General features: G+C 56.0%; 2 protein-coding genes across 4 annotated transcripts in view; both read right to left on the bottom strand.

Moving 5' to 3' along the window:
• Positions 1–941: 941 nt before the first annotated feature.
• On the bottom strand, positions 942–9,446 carry LOC122363630 (brain protein I3-like). Its single transcript, XM_043333131.1, has 3 exons — positions 9,281–9,446; positions 5,609–5,700; positions 942–4,208 (listed from the first exon to the last, which is right to left on the bottom strand). Exons 2-3 carry the CDS (start codon positions 5,693–5,695, stop codon positions 4,068–4,070), a joined length of 228 nt encoding a protein of 75 aa, XP_043189066.1. The 5' UTR covers positions 5,696–5,700; positions 9,281–9,446; the 3' UTR covers positions 942–4,067.
• Positions 9,447–11,177: 1,731 nt separating this feature from the next.
• The window catches only part of LOC122363640 (serine/threonine-protein kinase D1-like), a 40,269-nt gene continuing 35,181 nt past the window's right edge, over positions 11,178–16,265 (bottom strand). For 2 of the 3 annotated variants that reach the window (XM_043333145.1, XM_043333146.1), the window contains exons 10-15: positions 15,588–16,036; positions 15,017–15,151; positions 14,347–14,530; positions 13,413–13,595; positions 12,933–13,018; positions 11,178–12,289 (exon numbers count right to left, since the gene is read on the bottom strand). In XM_043333145.1, coding sequence (XP_043189080.1) covers positions 12,152–12,289; positions 12,933–13,018; positions 13,413–13,595; positions 14,347–14,530; positions 15,017–15,151; positions 15,588–16,036 — 1,175 coding nt within the window. In that variant the 3' untranslated portion in view covers positions 11,178–12,151. The remainder of the gene's footprint in view (positions 12,290–12,932; positions 13,019–13,412; positions 13,596–14,346; positions 14,531–15,016; positions 15,152–15,587; positions 16,037–16,265) is intronic. The other variant, XR_006253397.1, reaches the window with a different exon arrangement.

The following is a 16,265-nucleotide window of genomic DNA, read 5'->3' as shown; positions in this document are numbered from 1 at the left end:
AATGTAGTTTTCTTCTGGCCAGCGCGTTGGCAATAGTCCAATCCGGTAAGATTCAATCTGAATCTTAGCAAATAAAGGCGCGATGTTTTGAGTCGGGTTTCACTGCTTTCAAAGCACTGCTTTGGCACTGCTTTCCTCCGCCGAGGCTCTCGAGAGACATGGACCAGAAGAGGATGAGTGGCGAGAGGTGTTCGAAAAATCATCGATCTTTACAATTTTAACACTTTCTGCTCACATGCCGTGGCTTACGCCTAAGACCTGCAGGATAACAGATGAGGGAAATATGTTTCATTGTTTGGTGCTCTCTTCCACAGCTCAATGAAGATTTTCGCAAAGTTTATCTCAGTACCTACTCAGCATGCATAAGGCATGCATGACCTATCTCACTTCGCTACATTCGTGACAAACCCGCGGTGCAACCCTTGCCTTGCCATTGGTCCTATCCGGTAGGTACAGCCCTCAGCAATGACGGCACTCAGCAGTATTTTGTCCCAGTGCAGTAGAGATCAGGATAGGGGCGGTCAGCAGTGGCTGCCGCTCGACCCTATCCACTATCCATACTCACCGTGTCCGATACAGGGCCAGCCGCACAAACCGCCGCCGGGCGGGAGTCGCACATGCACGTAGGCATAGGGAAATGAATTGGATTAGAGTTTGGTTCGGGTGCCCCAGTAGTGCTGCCACCCCACGGCCAAAAACATAACCAGTGTCTGGAGCAGAGGGCGCGGTAGTGGGAGGCCAGTCCAGTGCACTGCTGGTAGTACAGTTTGCGACGTTTTCGAAGTTGACTACATGTTCGGTACTAAAATAATTCACCATTTTCATGTAGGTTATCGGGATGAGAGTTAGATCAGCTAGCGGGCTAGCCAATGTCTTGACTTTACCAATATCTTGTTGACATTCTAACACGTCCAGGCATTGACCCTAAGTGAAACATTGAATTCTAGGAAATAAACGAAGTCTATATTAAAATACGTGACAGAAGCGTAAACGATTCACGGCCACCGGCACTTCACATGCAAGAGATTGGCAATCGAAGCTCGAGTGGCGGGCGCACGGCCGAAATGGGAATGCTAAGGGTTGGGTACTTACGCATCAGAGACGTTTTAATGGCCCGGCCCGCCAAAATTTTACTACATTATTGAACAAAATGTGCACTTCTGTATCATGTAATACATACCTACAAAAACCAGCTAGCAAACACGAGCACCAAATTTTGTGACACGATTTTTTGCGATCGGTATTACCTACGTTATTTTAAATGGCTATAGTCATATCATGTAGGGAACCTTCCAGCGGCTTACTGGCTCGTCCATACAACACACACACACACTAAAACGCTTGTGAACGAACAAACACAAACAGCTGTGCAAAATCCGATCTAAAATCTGCGGTAATGTCACACAGATGGAGAGTGAGATATGTAGGCTAACAAACGAATAGAAAAGTACAGGGCCTTGCTGGTATTTGCGGTCGGTACCTATACAATTACAAGGGCGGATCTAGGGGGTCGTTTTGGGGGGGGTCACCAGTCGGCCGACATACCAGGTCTGGTGAATGAATTCTGACGACCGGGGGGGGGGGGGGGTAGGGAGCGAGTATGTCGAGATCAAAAAATGACATTTGATCTTCGTCGTTTATAAGATGAAGTTTTATCGTAAGTCACTCGGCTCAGTAGTTTTAGTTAGTGAAACCCACCTATATAGGAGCGTCGCCACGGATTTTTTACTGGGGGGGGGGGGGAGGCGGGTCGACCGACTTAAAAACCCAGAAGTAGATATAGTTACCTCACTTTTAGCCTAATGCATTAGTAAATAGTAGCATACAGTCACGATCTCTCTTATTGACCTGTGTATGAATCGGCGGCGCGAAGCGCCGCAAAAATTTGCAAAAAAAAGTTGTCAAAACACAGCTCTAAAACACAAATATTACAACCTTTTTAGCATGCTAGTACAAGCCGGAGTTCCTTCACAGTACACATATGAATTCCGATTCAATTTGACACGGTTGGTGTTATTACAGTCACTGTTATTTCTCTCTTATTGATTGGTGTATAAATCGGCGGCGCGAAGCGCCGAGAAAATTTGCAAAAGAATGTGTCGAAACACAGCTCCAAAACACAAATTTTACCACCCTTTTAGCATTGCAGTACAAGCCGGAGTTCCTTTACAGCACACATATGAATTCTGATTCAATTTGACACGGTTGGTTTATGTAATTACAGTCAAGATTTCGTATTGACCTGTACGTATGTACATAAATCGGCGGCGCGAAGCGCCGCGAAAAATTTGCAAAAACATTTGTCAAAACACAGAGGGGGCCTCCTCTCTACAGAGGACCACCGATCTCTACTGCGGGCCTCCTCTTTTCACAGGGCCTCTTAACTACAGAAGCTACAGGGCCTCCTCTCTACAGAGGGCTTCCTCTCTACTGAGGGTCTCTCCCTTTAAGAGGGCCTCCTTTACAGAGGGCCTCCTCTCTTCAAAGAGCCAGAGGACCTCATCTCTGCAAAGGGCCTCCTCTCTTCAGAGGGCCTCTTCTCTACAGAGGGCCTCCTTTCTTCAGAGGGCCTCTTCTCTACAGCGGGTCTCCACTCTTCAGAGGGCCTTCTGCATTCAGGCGGTCTCCTTTCCACAGAGGGCCTCCTCTCTACACAGGGCCTCCTCTCTACATAGAGCCTTCTCTCTACAGCAGGTCTCCTCTCTACAGAGGGCCTCCTCTTTAAAGGGGTCTCCTCTCTACAGGGGGCCTCCTCTCTACTGAGGGCCTCCTTTCTACAGAGGACCTCCTCTACAGAGGGCCTCCTACCTACTGAGGAGTCAGAGGGGCCCTAGCGGTCAGACACAGACACTAGCGGTTATTCACTGGAGGCCCCAGGAAGTAAGAAGGGCCCTAGCTGTCAGGCTGGTCAGAGGGCCCTGAATGTCCTGACGTGATTTTTGGGATTCCCGTGAATTTCTTTCGCCTCAGACGTGATTTTGACCTGCCAGGGCCCAGGGGCACTAAAAATAAAACAAACAAAATAAAAAATGAAAATAGGACATCACCAAAATTAAGTGACCGAAATCCGTTGAGTTTTTAATTTTGCGTATAGGTAGGGGCACCACGAATTAAATTCATGACCATCCCCTTGGAGTTTTCCTGGATCATCCCCTGGTGCTCGCACGGTTGAGACAAAAACGAGTAAGATTCTGGTCTTCAATACGCCTTTTCACGCAACACGATCCAGAAAAACAAAGGTATTAGCTCAGAAGTGTTTGACAGGTGATTTTGAGCATGCAAGACGGCGTCTATAGCGCATTTAGGTCTTCGGCTTTTGGGGGGGGTCAAATGACCCTCTCAGACCTTTTGGGGGGGGTCATGACCCCGTGGACCCCCCCCAGGATCCGCCAGTGTACAATTACAGACAGCGTCAGTTCGCGGTTGTTCTGCACTTAGTAAAAATTAAAATGAAGGAATATATCAGAAAAGGGGTGTCCGGCACTGCATTGGGATGCTGTGCAAAGAAGAACCTTAGCACTCCTCCACGGAAAAAATGAGGACCAGTTATCAATGACAATGACAGTCACTCACACGATCCATAGATAGAAACGCGCGCCGTCCAGAAGCAATGGACGAATCAGTAGCGGCGACTGGGAGGCATGTCTGGGAGATAAAAAACGATGAAGCGATGCACGGCACTGACGCTAAGGCAGCCGATACTGGCATGAACACTGAACACCGCTGCAGACACCGTGGCCCGGAACACCTCGCCAGCTCACTGAACACCCAGTCTGTGGCCCGCTGCGCTGGTCGCTGGCGGCATCTCAGCACCGCTGCGCCGCCGCCGCTGATGGCGGGGGGACAGAGTCAGCCGGTCGGAGCCCGCCTCGGCCACGCAGCTCATCTCACAGAGCCCCTCCAACCGCAGCGCCGAACCGGCCCCGGCACTCCCTCTGTCCCCTCAGCTGCCGACCGCCGACCGGACCGCCACCGACCGCCGACCGGACCGCCGACCGGACCGCCACCGACCGCCGACCGGACCGCCGACTGCCGGCCGACCGGACCGCCGCCGACCGCCGACCGCTCTACGGCTGCATGGCCGGCTTGGCGCCGCACATGTTGCACTGTTTCTCCCGCATCATCCAGCAGCAGAGCAGGCCCAGCGGAAAGAAGCAGATGGCCAGCACGATGCCGCACGGCGTGAACGAATCGGTCAGCACCCCGTTCTGCCGGCGCAGACCGGACGGGCGTCAGACACGGGGCACACAGGTTACATGTCACAGACACGGGGTACACAGACACAGGTCACAGACACACAGACACAGGGCACACGCATAGGGGCAGCGGCACACAGACCGGGACACTTGCACGGCAGGTGTCGAACACGTCACAAAGGGCGGGCGTGGGACGCCACACGGGACGAGTGGTCTACGTATATGAATGTCCTTCATATGTAACTACTACGAACATATTGCATCACATACGGCTATTGAAACACTCCCATTTGAGAATTTTTGCATTGGCAGCTTGAAATGAAAGCGGCGAAATGCGGATGTTTGCGGTATTTATTGATCTATTTAGTCTCCATACAGCTCTCATTCGGACGCCCCGTCGGGCCGGGTCCACAATGTGCGCAAATCGCCAGCTCCATTGGTTTTTGGCAGCCGGGTGCAGCTGCATGGTCCAATTTTACTTCTCTAATAGGTGGAGCGGACGGGCCAGCGCCGGCTCGGCTCGGCGGTTGGCGAGGGCAGCGGCGCGGCTGGCGGACCCGACCCGAGTGCCGGCGACCCTGAACCGCCCCCGCTGGGAGGGGGGGGGGGGCGGCGGCGCCCAAAGCCGGCTGGACGGCCGGCCCCCCTCTGTTTATGTCGGACGAGCCGGGCTTACCGAGACGTCTGCCGCCAATCAGTTGACAGAAGGGCGCCGGCACCAGCCGCCCAGTGGCCACAGGCCATGCACATTGCACAGCCTGACGCTTAGCATAATTGGAATTTCACCGATGGATAAGGCTTTATTTATTCATATGTAGCGCAACTTCCGGAATTACGTTGCATGAAATGTCGGCGGCTTGATAAGCAAGTGCGAAGCGGATTGGCGAGCATGATCGATTGTGAAACTGGTGCTGTTGCGGCGCCCCAAAAGTGGTCGTACTCGGTCGACACCATGTCCATATTGCCGTATATCGGTCCACACCAGCTACGGAAGTCGATGGGCCCCGGCCTGGTCCGAGTCTACTGGCACCCGACCGTGCTCCGGCCCCGACGGCCCGCCGCTCGGCCGCTGGTGGACCCCCATACACTGTGGATTGACCCAGACCAGGCCCGATGATTCACCCGTGTTTGTGCGAAGGGCGCCAACGGAGAAGGCGCGTCACCGGCCCGCCGGCGGCCGTGCGTCGCGCTCAGAACTCTTCGTAATGCGCAAAACATCGGCCCGGCTTCGTGAAGCGGGGAGTTCCCGAAACCGGCGGGGGTTCCCCCGCTGCCAGCCGCCACAGGTTCCAGCCAGCGTCAGCCGGACCAGGAACGTATACGTCATAGGGATTTGCATTTCCTATTTCTAGGAATCTTGGTACGGAGGGACAGATTGAGAGGAAGGTAGAGGGGTAGCAGTGCGCACTCACCTGGCAGTTGGAGCAGCGACCGGCCACTCCTCCTTGCAGACCCTGCACCTGGATGTTATTGCCCTGCGGTGCCGACTGGACGTTCATGGCGACTGAAAACGGATCGAGCGCCTTGTCAGCCAGCAACCAAATTACTCGAGAGGTCCCCAGGGGGAGCCCGCTCCCAGCTCAAACGGGGACCGGATGGCGTGCCGAACAGGCCAGTGTCGTGCCCGACACCGCGCCATCAGGGATATGGGTCCCTCGTAAATGGTGATACCGTGCAAACAGGATGGGACCGTACCATACCGACAGAACATAGACCGTACCGTACCATACAGACAGAACACGGACCGTACCGCACCATACCGACAGAACAGACCGTACCGTACCGACAGAACACGGGACCGTAAGATATAGATAGAACAAGGGACCGTACAATACCGACAGAACACGTGACCGTAACATACCGGCAGAACACGGGACCGTACCATACCAACAGCCGGAACGGCGGGACCAATACAGACAGACCACGGGACCGCACCATGCCGACAGATTTAACACGGGACCGTTCACCGTACCCTGCCGACAAAACACGGGACCATACCGTAGAGTAAGATCACGGGACCGTGCCATACTGACGAGTCAGATCACGGGACCGTACCATACAGTCAGAACACGAGACCGTACCATGCCGACAGAACACGGGACCGTAACATACAGGCAGAACACAGGATCGTACCATACCAACGGACAGAATACGGGACCGGCCCGACCGTATAATACAGAAAGGATCATATAACACCGACAAAAGACGGGACCGTACCATACAGACAGACCACGGGGCCGTAGCATGACGACAGAATACAAGACCGTACCATACCGACAAAACAAGGGACCGCACCATACCGACAGAACACGGGACCGTACCATACCGACAGAACACCAGGCCGTACCATATAGGGAACACGGGACCGTACCATACAGAGAACACGAGACTGAACTATACAGACAGGGAACGGGACCGTACCATACAGAGAACGCGGGACCGTATACCATACAGGGAACACGGGACCGAACTATACCGACAGAGCACAGAGCAGACCACGGGACCGTACCACAGCGCCGGCCGGGGGCTGCGTTGGCCCGTGCTCGGCACCGGGCCAACACCCAGCCACCTCCGCCGCTCCTCGCAGGCTCCTCGGGGCCGGTCGGCCACGCCTCTCTGGGAGCCTCAGGGCTCAGTCACACCATCCGGAGACTCCAAGAACTCCATGCTCCTCTGGCTGCCAGCTGGGCGCCAGTGGGGCTAAGAGAGTCTCGCACGCTCCACGAGCCAGAAGCGTCGTGACGCCTCAACTTCCCAATCAACGTCATCTCGTAATTTCATCGCCCTAAGAAAAACCACCACGAATATCAGTTGAACGGCCGCGAACATAAAACAGCAAAGCACACAACTAAAGCATTAGGATTGACTTTAAACACAACATGTTAAAAAATATGCCGAACGATATCATGGCAGGCGTCTCCGTTCAATGGCGTTCAAATGCGTTTAGTAGCAGGCTTATGAGCAGACAAGACGGGACAGAGCAGCTTTGATGGAGCCCGTGCACCGATCCGTCAAAAGCTGGAAAGCAGCTCTTTAGATTTAAAAGCTCACGCATGCTCACGTGAAGTAATTACCCAAAGTTCGTTGCATAGGTACTGGTACTAGTCAAAGCGCGGTATGCCTATTGCCTACCTACGCCGGAGTTGCTGTGTAAGCGAATCAGTATGTGTTACTGGTCTGTTCCTTTGGAATTAGGATGACCTTGGTCTGCCCAGCTTCGTTTCAGTGCTCCCGTCAGCCCCGTCTCGGTGCCCCAATCAGCTCCGTCTCGGTGCTCCCGTCAGCTCCGTCTCGGTGCCCCATCAGCTCCGTCTCGGTGCTCCCGTCACAGTCTCGGTGCTCCCGTCACAGTCTCGGTGCTCCCGTCACAGTCTCGGTGCTCCCGTCACAGTCTCGGTGCTCCCGTCACAGTCTCGGTGTTCCTGTCAGCTCCGTCTCAGTGCCCGGTCTGGTCCAGTCACCGTCCATCGTCCAGCGTCCCCGAGGTCAGGCTGCAACCGTCCGTTCCCGCCCGCCGACGCTCCGTGCTGGCTGCAGGGGCGGCTGCCATGTTTGACCTTGGCTGGCCCACCGACCGGCATCCAAAGGCCATGGGCCGCGTGGAGTTCGGTGCGCCCTAACTGCGAACAAGCCGTACACAATATCGACCGCGGGTCTATTCTAGTAAAATTACTACGTAGAAATAAACTAGAATGTTGCCGTTCTCCGCATCACGGCTCGAACGGCGAACCTCATTTGGATCCCGAAGTTCACTTGATGATTTCTTTTCGTAATTTCCTAAATTATTAGAAAGACGGTGCACCATGCTACAGCGCGTCGATGTAATAATAAAACGGCATATCTTCAGAGACGCAGTGCAGCGAGGCGCGTGCCGTGCGGCTGCGGTGCCGACTATGACGGCCTTGATGATGAGTGGCGTGTGCACTGTGCAGCCAAGACCCGGTCTGGTGGGACCGGCGCGGCCGACGTCCCAGCGCCGCCGACAGACGCTGCTCCGTCCGCCGCGCGCCGGCCTCGGGTCGTGGCCGGGGCCGTCGGCTGGCGGCCCGGCTAATTTAGCAGAGGCGCTGCGGCCGGGCCCCAGCCCGACCAGTCAGGACGGGACACACGCCGGCGGCCCCTCCCACCATGGATTTCCTTGTAGTCCTGCTAAGTGCTAATAATAACCATTAACCACCCTTCCTCGGCCAGAGGCCAGAGCCGAACAGCACAGCCACACAGAGAACGATTTCTATACGGGCAGTTAATGGATCCAATAAATTTTAAGTCAAATTTAAAGTATCACTTCCAGTGAAGTCCTGAAGAGCGACCATTGCGGACTGCCCGTGAATCAACGCCAGGTTTACGTTCCAAGGCAAATAGGCAACGAAAGACTCGAATGCTTAAAGATACGATAGACTATACTGAAAAACGATGAGTACCTCATGGCTTTTAATGAAAGCAGTTGTATGCCGGAAAATGTATTGTATTGTAATGACAATGAAAACACTCTATATTGGCTATTCATTGAGTGTCGCGTCTACGAGCTAAAAATTCAGAAAAAGTAGCGGCCAGCGACCGTAGCACAAGGGAACATATTTCAGCAAAACAGACGGATCTGAGCTGAGCTGACCGGCGACCTTGACCTATATTGAAATTCGAAACGGATAGATCATGAAAATAATAACGTTTTCCATAATTAATCCACGCCAAGAGAAAAGCACCAGATATTAAGAACTTTGAAAATGAGTTTGAAGACGTAAAACCCGACCACCGAGGCCGAGCCCAAAACGGTTTATCGCTTATTCACATGACGTTAGGCGCCCATGAGTGCCAGTGAAGTAGGCATTTAATTCGGTAGGTACTCACAAAACGGAGTATTGAGACAGTTACCGGGGTTACATGAGCAAGTAAATGCGTATCAGGAACGGATTTTCCTATTCGCTCACCATTGTAGTCCGTTTGTAATGCGTATTAACTCTGCTCATGTAACCCCGAGCAGTGTCGATTCAGCGGGGGCAGGCAGCTCGTGGGCCGGATAGAGGACGCGGGCAGTAGCGGGGTATGGGCGGGGCAGCGGCGGGGGCGCGGCAGCGGGAGCTCACCTCTGTGATGGTGCCGGTCGGAGCTCACGGACCCTTGTGCGCCGCACGGAGTCGGCGCTCGGCGGGTCTGGCTCGGGGGCGGGCGGCGTCCGGAGCGCCGCCACACGGCGTCCGTGAGCAGCGAGCAGCCGCCGCCGCCCGCATACCGCCCAGGGCGCCGCCGGCAGACGGCAGCGTCAGCGGCCCGGCCTGGGCCCGGCGCGGCGGCGGAACGCAGAGCCAGGGATGGTTGCAGGTTACTGCTAGCTGTGGCGCCAATCGGAACCTCAAACCTCGGAATAACGTTTTGTCAAATGTCCAAATTCCAATGCGGAATTTGGCTGGACAAAGGCAGCAGGCTCTGGGCAACATTGGTCAATCACTTGCTACTCTTCAGCATTTTAATAAAGTAATCACGTATAGCATTGATTGACGAATAGAAAGCTCAGCTCTCGATATGACAATCACTTTTGGGTTGGAAAGATAACATTGAAAGCCAATTAAATAACAGTGTTGAATGTGAATGATTGCGTAGTTTTCGGACATCTGTTAACAATTAAATCGCTGGCTTGACATTTTTGGACGGACAGTCTACGAAGGTACTGGACATTTTACGGACTGGGACGTATATTTTCTAAGACTGGCACCACTAGATGGTACACTGCTGGGTGCTGGCATCAGGCGACCGGCCCGGGACCTACGGCGCGGCGCCCGGCGAGCCGACGCCCTAAGAGGGGAAGACAGGGACCCTTCTTACATTGTTAGTGTTACATTTTAACTGGGGGGGGGGGGGGGGGTCATATCCCCGCAGTCACCAACCTGTCTCACCCTTCACTCAGGGCGAAAATGCGACCGGGGAACCGCAATAGCGAAAGGCATACATGATACCTACACATTTTTAGTGAGAGGCGTCCATAACATAAGTGTACACAAAAAACAAATGCGCTAAAAATATGGGCTCAGGTCAGCTTGACATGGAGCCAAGCTTAAAATTTGCCTTTTTTAGTCACATTGTTTATTGAAACTACACGCCACAAGATGCAAATGATGCCAAATGAAAATACACGTCGCAGTCACATTCCTACAGTACAGTCATCGTAAAACCAGTGTATCGTAAAACGATATCGGAAAAATTGGTGATTTACACTTTCCTTGACATCTGTAGGTCATACGGTCGACCTGACGTCAAATTTATCGACATACCTATTTAGCTTCTTTGGCCTTTCCATCGCTTTTACCGCGTCTTCTGTCTCTAAGCTTTCGGAATAATTGGTGGTGATTAAATTGGTTCCCCTCCAACATGGCGAGGTCGGCTGAGACCCCCAGCCAGGCGAGGGTTGAGCACTGGTCGGGAGGGCGCTGACCCCGGCCTGTAGCGCGCCGTTCTGAATCTGTAGGGCGACCGGTCGCGCGAGTTGACCACAGGAATGGCATTAAACAATCGGTAAAGGTCAGAGGGTGATGACTGACGACACTAGCTCGAGGGACACGTTAACAGTTTATGAATTGTCGGGATACAGCGACCAAGCTAAAGCGCCGTTCTTAGCGTTAGAAACCCTTGCTCTTCAGTATGACCAGATCATGCTTCAGGGGCCCCCTGATTGCTGATGGTTGCTGAGATTGCTGAGATTGTTGATGCGATTCTGTCCCTGCAAGCTACGTTGCCATTTTGAGCGCCTTCACGGCCCTAAAGCGGCTGGTATGCGAAATCGAATATTGGGTGGAATATTTTTAGACTGGGGTGACATGTGCTACCTAAAGCACAAAACATATTCCGCTATTCGGACAAAATGTCACATACCTGCTCATCCCAGACGATTTCCCTGTACTCTAGCCAAACAAACGCCCTGTAATTCCTCACCCGCTAGCTCACCAAAGCTGCTACGATAACGCATTTCACCATATCCCACATTCACGATATCAAGTACGAGTATATTATAATAAAATTGAATTACGACCGATAACACTTACAAACCACTTAACGAGCACGAGCCGAGTGCGGGCGCTCGGACGCGGGGCTGCGGCACCGGCCCCGGTGTGCGCACCCACACCTCAATGGAACGACATACAAGCGAATGCATAAAGACACGGTGTTGGCGGCCAGGCGGCCGGTGCCGGTCGGCGCGCGGCGGCTATCACGAGTCGGGCCGGACGGGCGCGGCCCGGCCCGGCCAGCCGCCGTCGGCGCCCGCACACTCCAGCACATTGCATCGTTGGCCCGCCCAGCGCCGGCAGAGGCGGCGCGTGCCAGGCACTTCAGCTGGGCCGAGAGGCGCGCGCCGCCGCCGGCCGCCGCACGAGCCGCAGGAAGACAGCCGGCCGGCCGGGGCGGCCCGGCGCGGCGGCCGGCGGCGGCCGCGGCGCGCCCCACACACCCCCACCCGGCCACCACCACGGAATGTGATCGCACCCGTGCCGCTCCGACGGCCGACAGTTCGCGGCCAACGCTCGCCACACCAGCCCGGCCGGCGCATACACATCTCACAAACTAACTAGACTTTTGGTCTCTCTGGGCCCGCGCCCGCCGCGCGGCTGCGGCTATAAATTTTGGCGAGCTGTACTTACACATCGTCACATATCGGCTGTACAGTTTGGCCGGGCGTCTCAGTTCGTGGTCCTCCAGCAGCACCGGTCGGGGTAAACCCCCGTCATTACAAATACAGGCAGAGCGCCTCGGCTCTCTTACAAATATAGGGAGGGCGGCTCTCACTGCGCGCCAACATCAGGCTGCCCAATCTCTCGCACAGACACACAGTCATCACGGCGCCACTGATCACTCACTCACGCACCCAGTTAGATACCTCGGCTGGGCCGGGCGCGGCTCGGCGGGCGCACAGCGCCCCGGACGCCGGCGCGGCGCGCGGCACGTGCTCGGCCGGCGCGGCGGAGCAGTCAGTTGCGCGGCGGCGCGGCGCCGGCCGCCCACTGGCGCTGGTACGCCTGCCAGCGCGCGTCGTCCGACTCGTGCGTCAGGTAGCGTTTGCCGAGCCGCCGCTCCAGTGCGCGCAGGTCCGACCAGCACTCAAAGTCCTGCCGGGGGCGGGCGGTTAGAGGGGCGCGGCATACACCAGCTCACACATACACCGCAACAGAACCAGTGTCGCACCGCGCACTGGCACCGGCGCGCCACGGCGGGCCACAGTGCAGTACAAACTTCCGCAGCTGAACAAACACCCGACAGCAAACACAGTGCTAGTGATGCCAGTTTCCATTTTGCCCAATTACAGACCCAAAGTTCGAAAACGAAAAAAAAGAAAATGACGGGAAAGATTTGTTTTTTCTTTCTAACAATTTAAAATCAATTTTCCCACATTTCTTGCTGCATACAGTAATTTTTAAGTAGCGAGCTGAATGCTTCCTTGACTCAAGCCAACACACAATGTGTTGAAAATACGTTGCAAATGTGACTCAATGCACTGGCCGACAAGCGTAAAGAAAGCCTGCCCAACCAAGTCGGGCTGAATCATGTTTCAGGCGTCCGAAAACTCGGGACTCGAATTGACATCGCTTCTAGGAGTTGAAATAAATGCCAGCCAGCACGGCTGTTGCGATGCAGTTCGTCTGGTGACTAATAATTATCCTCTGAGCTCGCGAAAGCGCCCTCTCCACAATGTCTACACAGCGTGGGGAGGAGCTCCGCCGGGGAAAGGGGTACAGCAGCGAGGCGACATACCTGCAGCCAGACGTGCATCAGGCTCTTGTCGACGGTGAAGCGGCGCTGCGCCTTGACCCGCAGCAGGCAGCTGATGAGCTCGATCGCTGCCGGGGGGAGGGGGAGGGCGCCGTCAGCGGGGAGACACTGAGACAGGGGAGAGGGAGGGACGTGAGGGGGGCACTGGACAGTAGGAGAAGCAGCTGGGAGAACGGAAGGGTATTTTGGGGAAGACATGAGCATACAAAGGTAGGTAAGAATTGAACAGTGAACACGGAACCAGTGGCTGACGTGAATAACGACAGGAGACATACACATCACGGTAATTCATCTCCACTGGGCTTTCTCATCGTCATGCGTCCTACGCGAACTTAGTTTGTTAATGTACTCCCCCCAAACGCTGTGAAACTAGCGGACGGGGGACGGTACAGACGGAAGACGGGGCGGCAGGCACAGAGCTGGGTAACGCACACGTCACCTATTAGCCGGTCGGCAACCTACCCTCCTGGCTGATGCTCTTCCACGGGTGCGGCGGGAACATGAAGGCGGCGTTCTGAATCTGGTCGTTGATGTCCTCGTCGTCGTGGAAGGGGAACGTGCCGCTCAGGCTGACGTAGATGATGATGCCCACCGACCACATATCCAGCGACCGGTTGTAGCCCTTGTTGCGCAGCACCTCGGGCGCTGCGGGCGGGGACGGGTCCGGGGGTCAGTCGAGGGTCGGGGTATCGGTCTCTCAGCGAGCGCCAGGGCCCGTCGGCGGCGGACAGACCCGGCCGGCCGGTAGGCGCTCGGCTGGGGTGGGACCCGCCCATGCACCGTGCTGCACTGTACCTTCCGGTTTCGACACCCTGTCACCGTTCGAGCCGGTGGAGGTGATGTCACCCAGCTCTCCATACAGTGTTTGCCCACCGCGTACGACACGGCGTCGATAGCGAGCGGAGGACGCAGTGGCACAGCGCGACCCCACGCGATAGTGCCTATGTGACCCCCCTGGAGCCGAACTCTGGCAGACAAAGTCAACATTGCCAGCTACTTGAGATGGCAGCACTGAAGTGCTAAATCGCAGGGATCACCGATTTGTGACGCAAGAACAGACTAAAAAATATCCAACGAAATGAGAGCAAATACGTTTGGAGCGATAGCAGAGTGATTACACCACACCGGGGGAGTACCGGGGGAAAGGTGCGGCGCCTGAGCGGTGCCAATCTCCGGGATCGGCACCTCACACCCACCGCTGCATTACGAGACCACCGACGCACGCGCCGTCGCAAAGAAGCGCAGATTACCGCAGACCGCCACATGTCTCCCGTGACCGTGATATGGTACCCGTGATATGGAGCCCCTAACATTTCCCGTGACTGTGACAGTAAAAGGTCAACGTGACTGTAACACTATGATCGTGGTGCGTTCCGTGACCGTGCCGGCGACTGACCGAGGTAGGCGGGCGTGCCGACCACCGAGCGCCGAAACGAGCGCTCGCCAATGATCTTGGCGTAGCCGAAGTCGCAGATTTTGATCTGCGGGAACTCCTCCTTGGAAGCGAGCAGCACGTTCTCCGGCTTCAGGTCGCAGTGCACCACGTTCTGGCTGTGCAGGTACTTGAGCGCCACCAGGATCTGGGGGGGGGGGGACACCGGTGACGTCACGGGCGGCAGGGGAACGGCGGCGGGGCGGGGGACGGGACCCGACAGCACACGAACGGGGGCAGGGCGGGTCACCGGACGGTACAGGGGACGATGGCAGGGTGGGGGTGCCACGGACGGCGGCAGGGGACGGGGGCAGGGGCGGGGGCCGAGCGGACCAGAGAACAGTACACGAAGACAGCTACAAGGCGGCATAGGGGCGGAACAGGCAGATATTACACTGTGCGTGGTTCTCCTGGTTTGATATTTCAGGCTATGAGAAATCTACAATACGAAGGAGTACTGATGCATATGACCAACCCAGACTGGCGGCTAGGGATACATACGGCTACAGAGAACTGGCGGTCACTCAGGGTACTGCTGGAGCCTAGAAGGAGTCTGGGGGATGACCACGGGGCACTGGCGGTCAGGGAACAAGTGCACACCGCGGAGACAGGGCGTGGCCGCCGACAACCCTACCTGTGTGATCAGGAAGCGTGTTTTTCGCTCGCACAGCTTCTCGGCTTGGAGAATCATCTCGAGCATGTCGCCCTCCATCTTCTCCATCACGACAAATACCTCGTTCGGGGTCTCGAACATCCGCTCCAGCACCACCTGACGGCCGTCAGAGCAGTTAGACCTGCGCACCGCCTACCGGTCACCGGCGTAACTACACACAATCAGACCTGTGCGCCGCCTGCCGGTCACCGACGCAAGCTCAGGGTAGCGCCCACCGTACCCGGTAGCAGCCACCCTGGCGCTGATATGCGGACAGCCCTGATTTTCATGGCCGTGCTGGACATAATGAGCCGACTCATAGCAGATATATACGGCTAAACATCTATGGCATATTCTATGAGCTGGAAGTAAAGCGCGTCAGGCATCACCAATTGACTGGCGACCTCAGCTGCTGTAACAGCAGTCTGTGAGAGTGGTCTGTGTGAGAGTAGTCTATGTGAGCAGTTTGTGTGAGAGCAGTCTGCGAGACCAGTAGGTATGAGAGAACAGTTTATCAGAGGGCGGTCTAACGGTCTATGAGCGCGCCACTCACCACTCCAGGGTGTGAGACCGTCTGCAGGATGGACACCTCGTTCTTCAGCTGGGTCTCCTGTTTGTTGGGAAAGCGCAGCTTGTTGATCATCTTGATGGCCACCTGCCTGCCGCTGGTGCGGTGCACGCCGCGGTAGACGATGCCGAACTGGCCCGAGCCCAGCACGTCGTCCGAGTAGATCTGGTAGAGCGTGGTGATGTCGGTGGACGGGTCGGGCTCGGCCGTGTCGCGCTCGGCGCCGCTCTGGGCGGCCGACGGCGGCGGCGCGGCGGCAGCGCCCGGCGGCTGCATCAGCTGCCGGATCGTCTGCTCCCAGTCTCTGCCGGCCTCCACCGCCGTGCCGTCCGGCAGAGTGATGGCCGGCGGCGGCGGACCCTGCGCAGCCACCGGACGCTCCAGCACAAAGTAGTCCAGGTTGGCCGTGCGCAGCTCGAACGAGTACGAGTCGTCTGCAGAGGCGGAGAGGTCCAGTCAAAACACCCGACCACTGGCTGTCTCTCATCTCAGTCTTTTGATGCTACAGCACCAAATACGAATAACTAACAAAGTGCCATGGTCCCGTACAGTTTTCCGACCATCGCTGCAGTTCCCCTGCAGTCGTCCCTCTATTCTCCCGCCCATCCCCTGCAGTTCTCCGGCCGTCCCCCGCTGTCCCCTGCAGTTCCCCAGTCGTCCCTC

This window comes from Amphibalanus amphitrite, unplaced genomic scaffold (genome assembly GCF_019059575.1).
Source record: "Amphibalanus amphitrite isolate SeventyFive unplaced genomic scaffold, NRLGWU_Aamphi_draft 000631F_arrow, whole genome shotgun sequence".
NCBI classification, from domain to species: Eukaryota; Metazoa; Arthropoda; class Thecostraca; order Balanomorpha; family Balanidae; genus Amphibalanus; species Amphibalanus amphitrite.
Note: the sequence above shows the minus strand (reverse complement) of the source record. Positions and strands in the feature narration are given on the sequence as shown.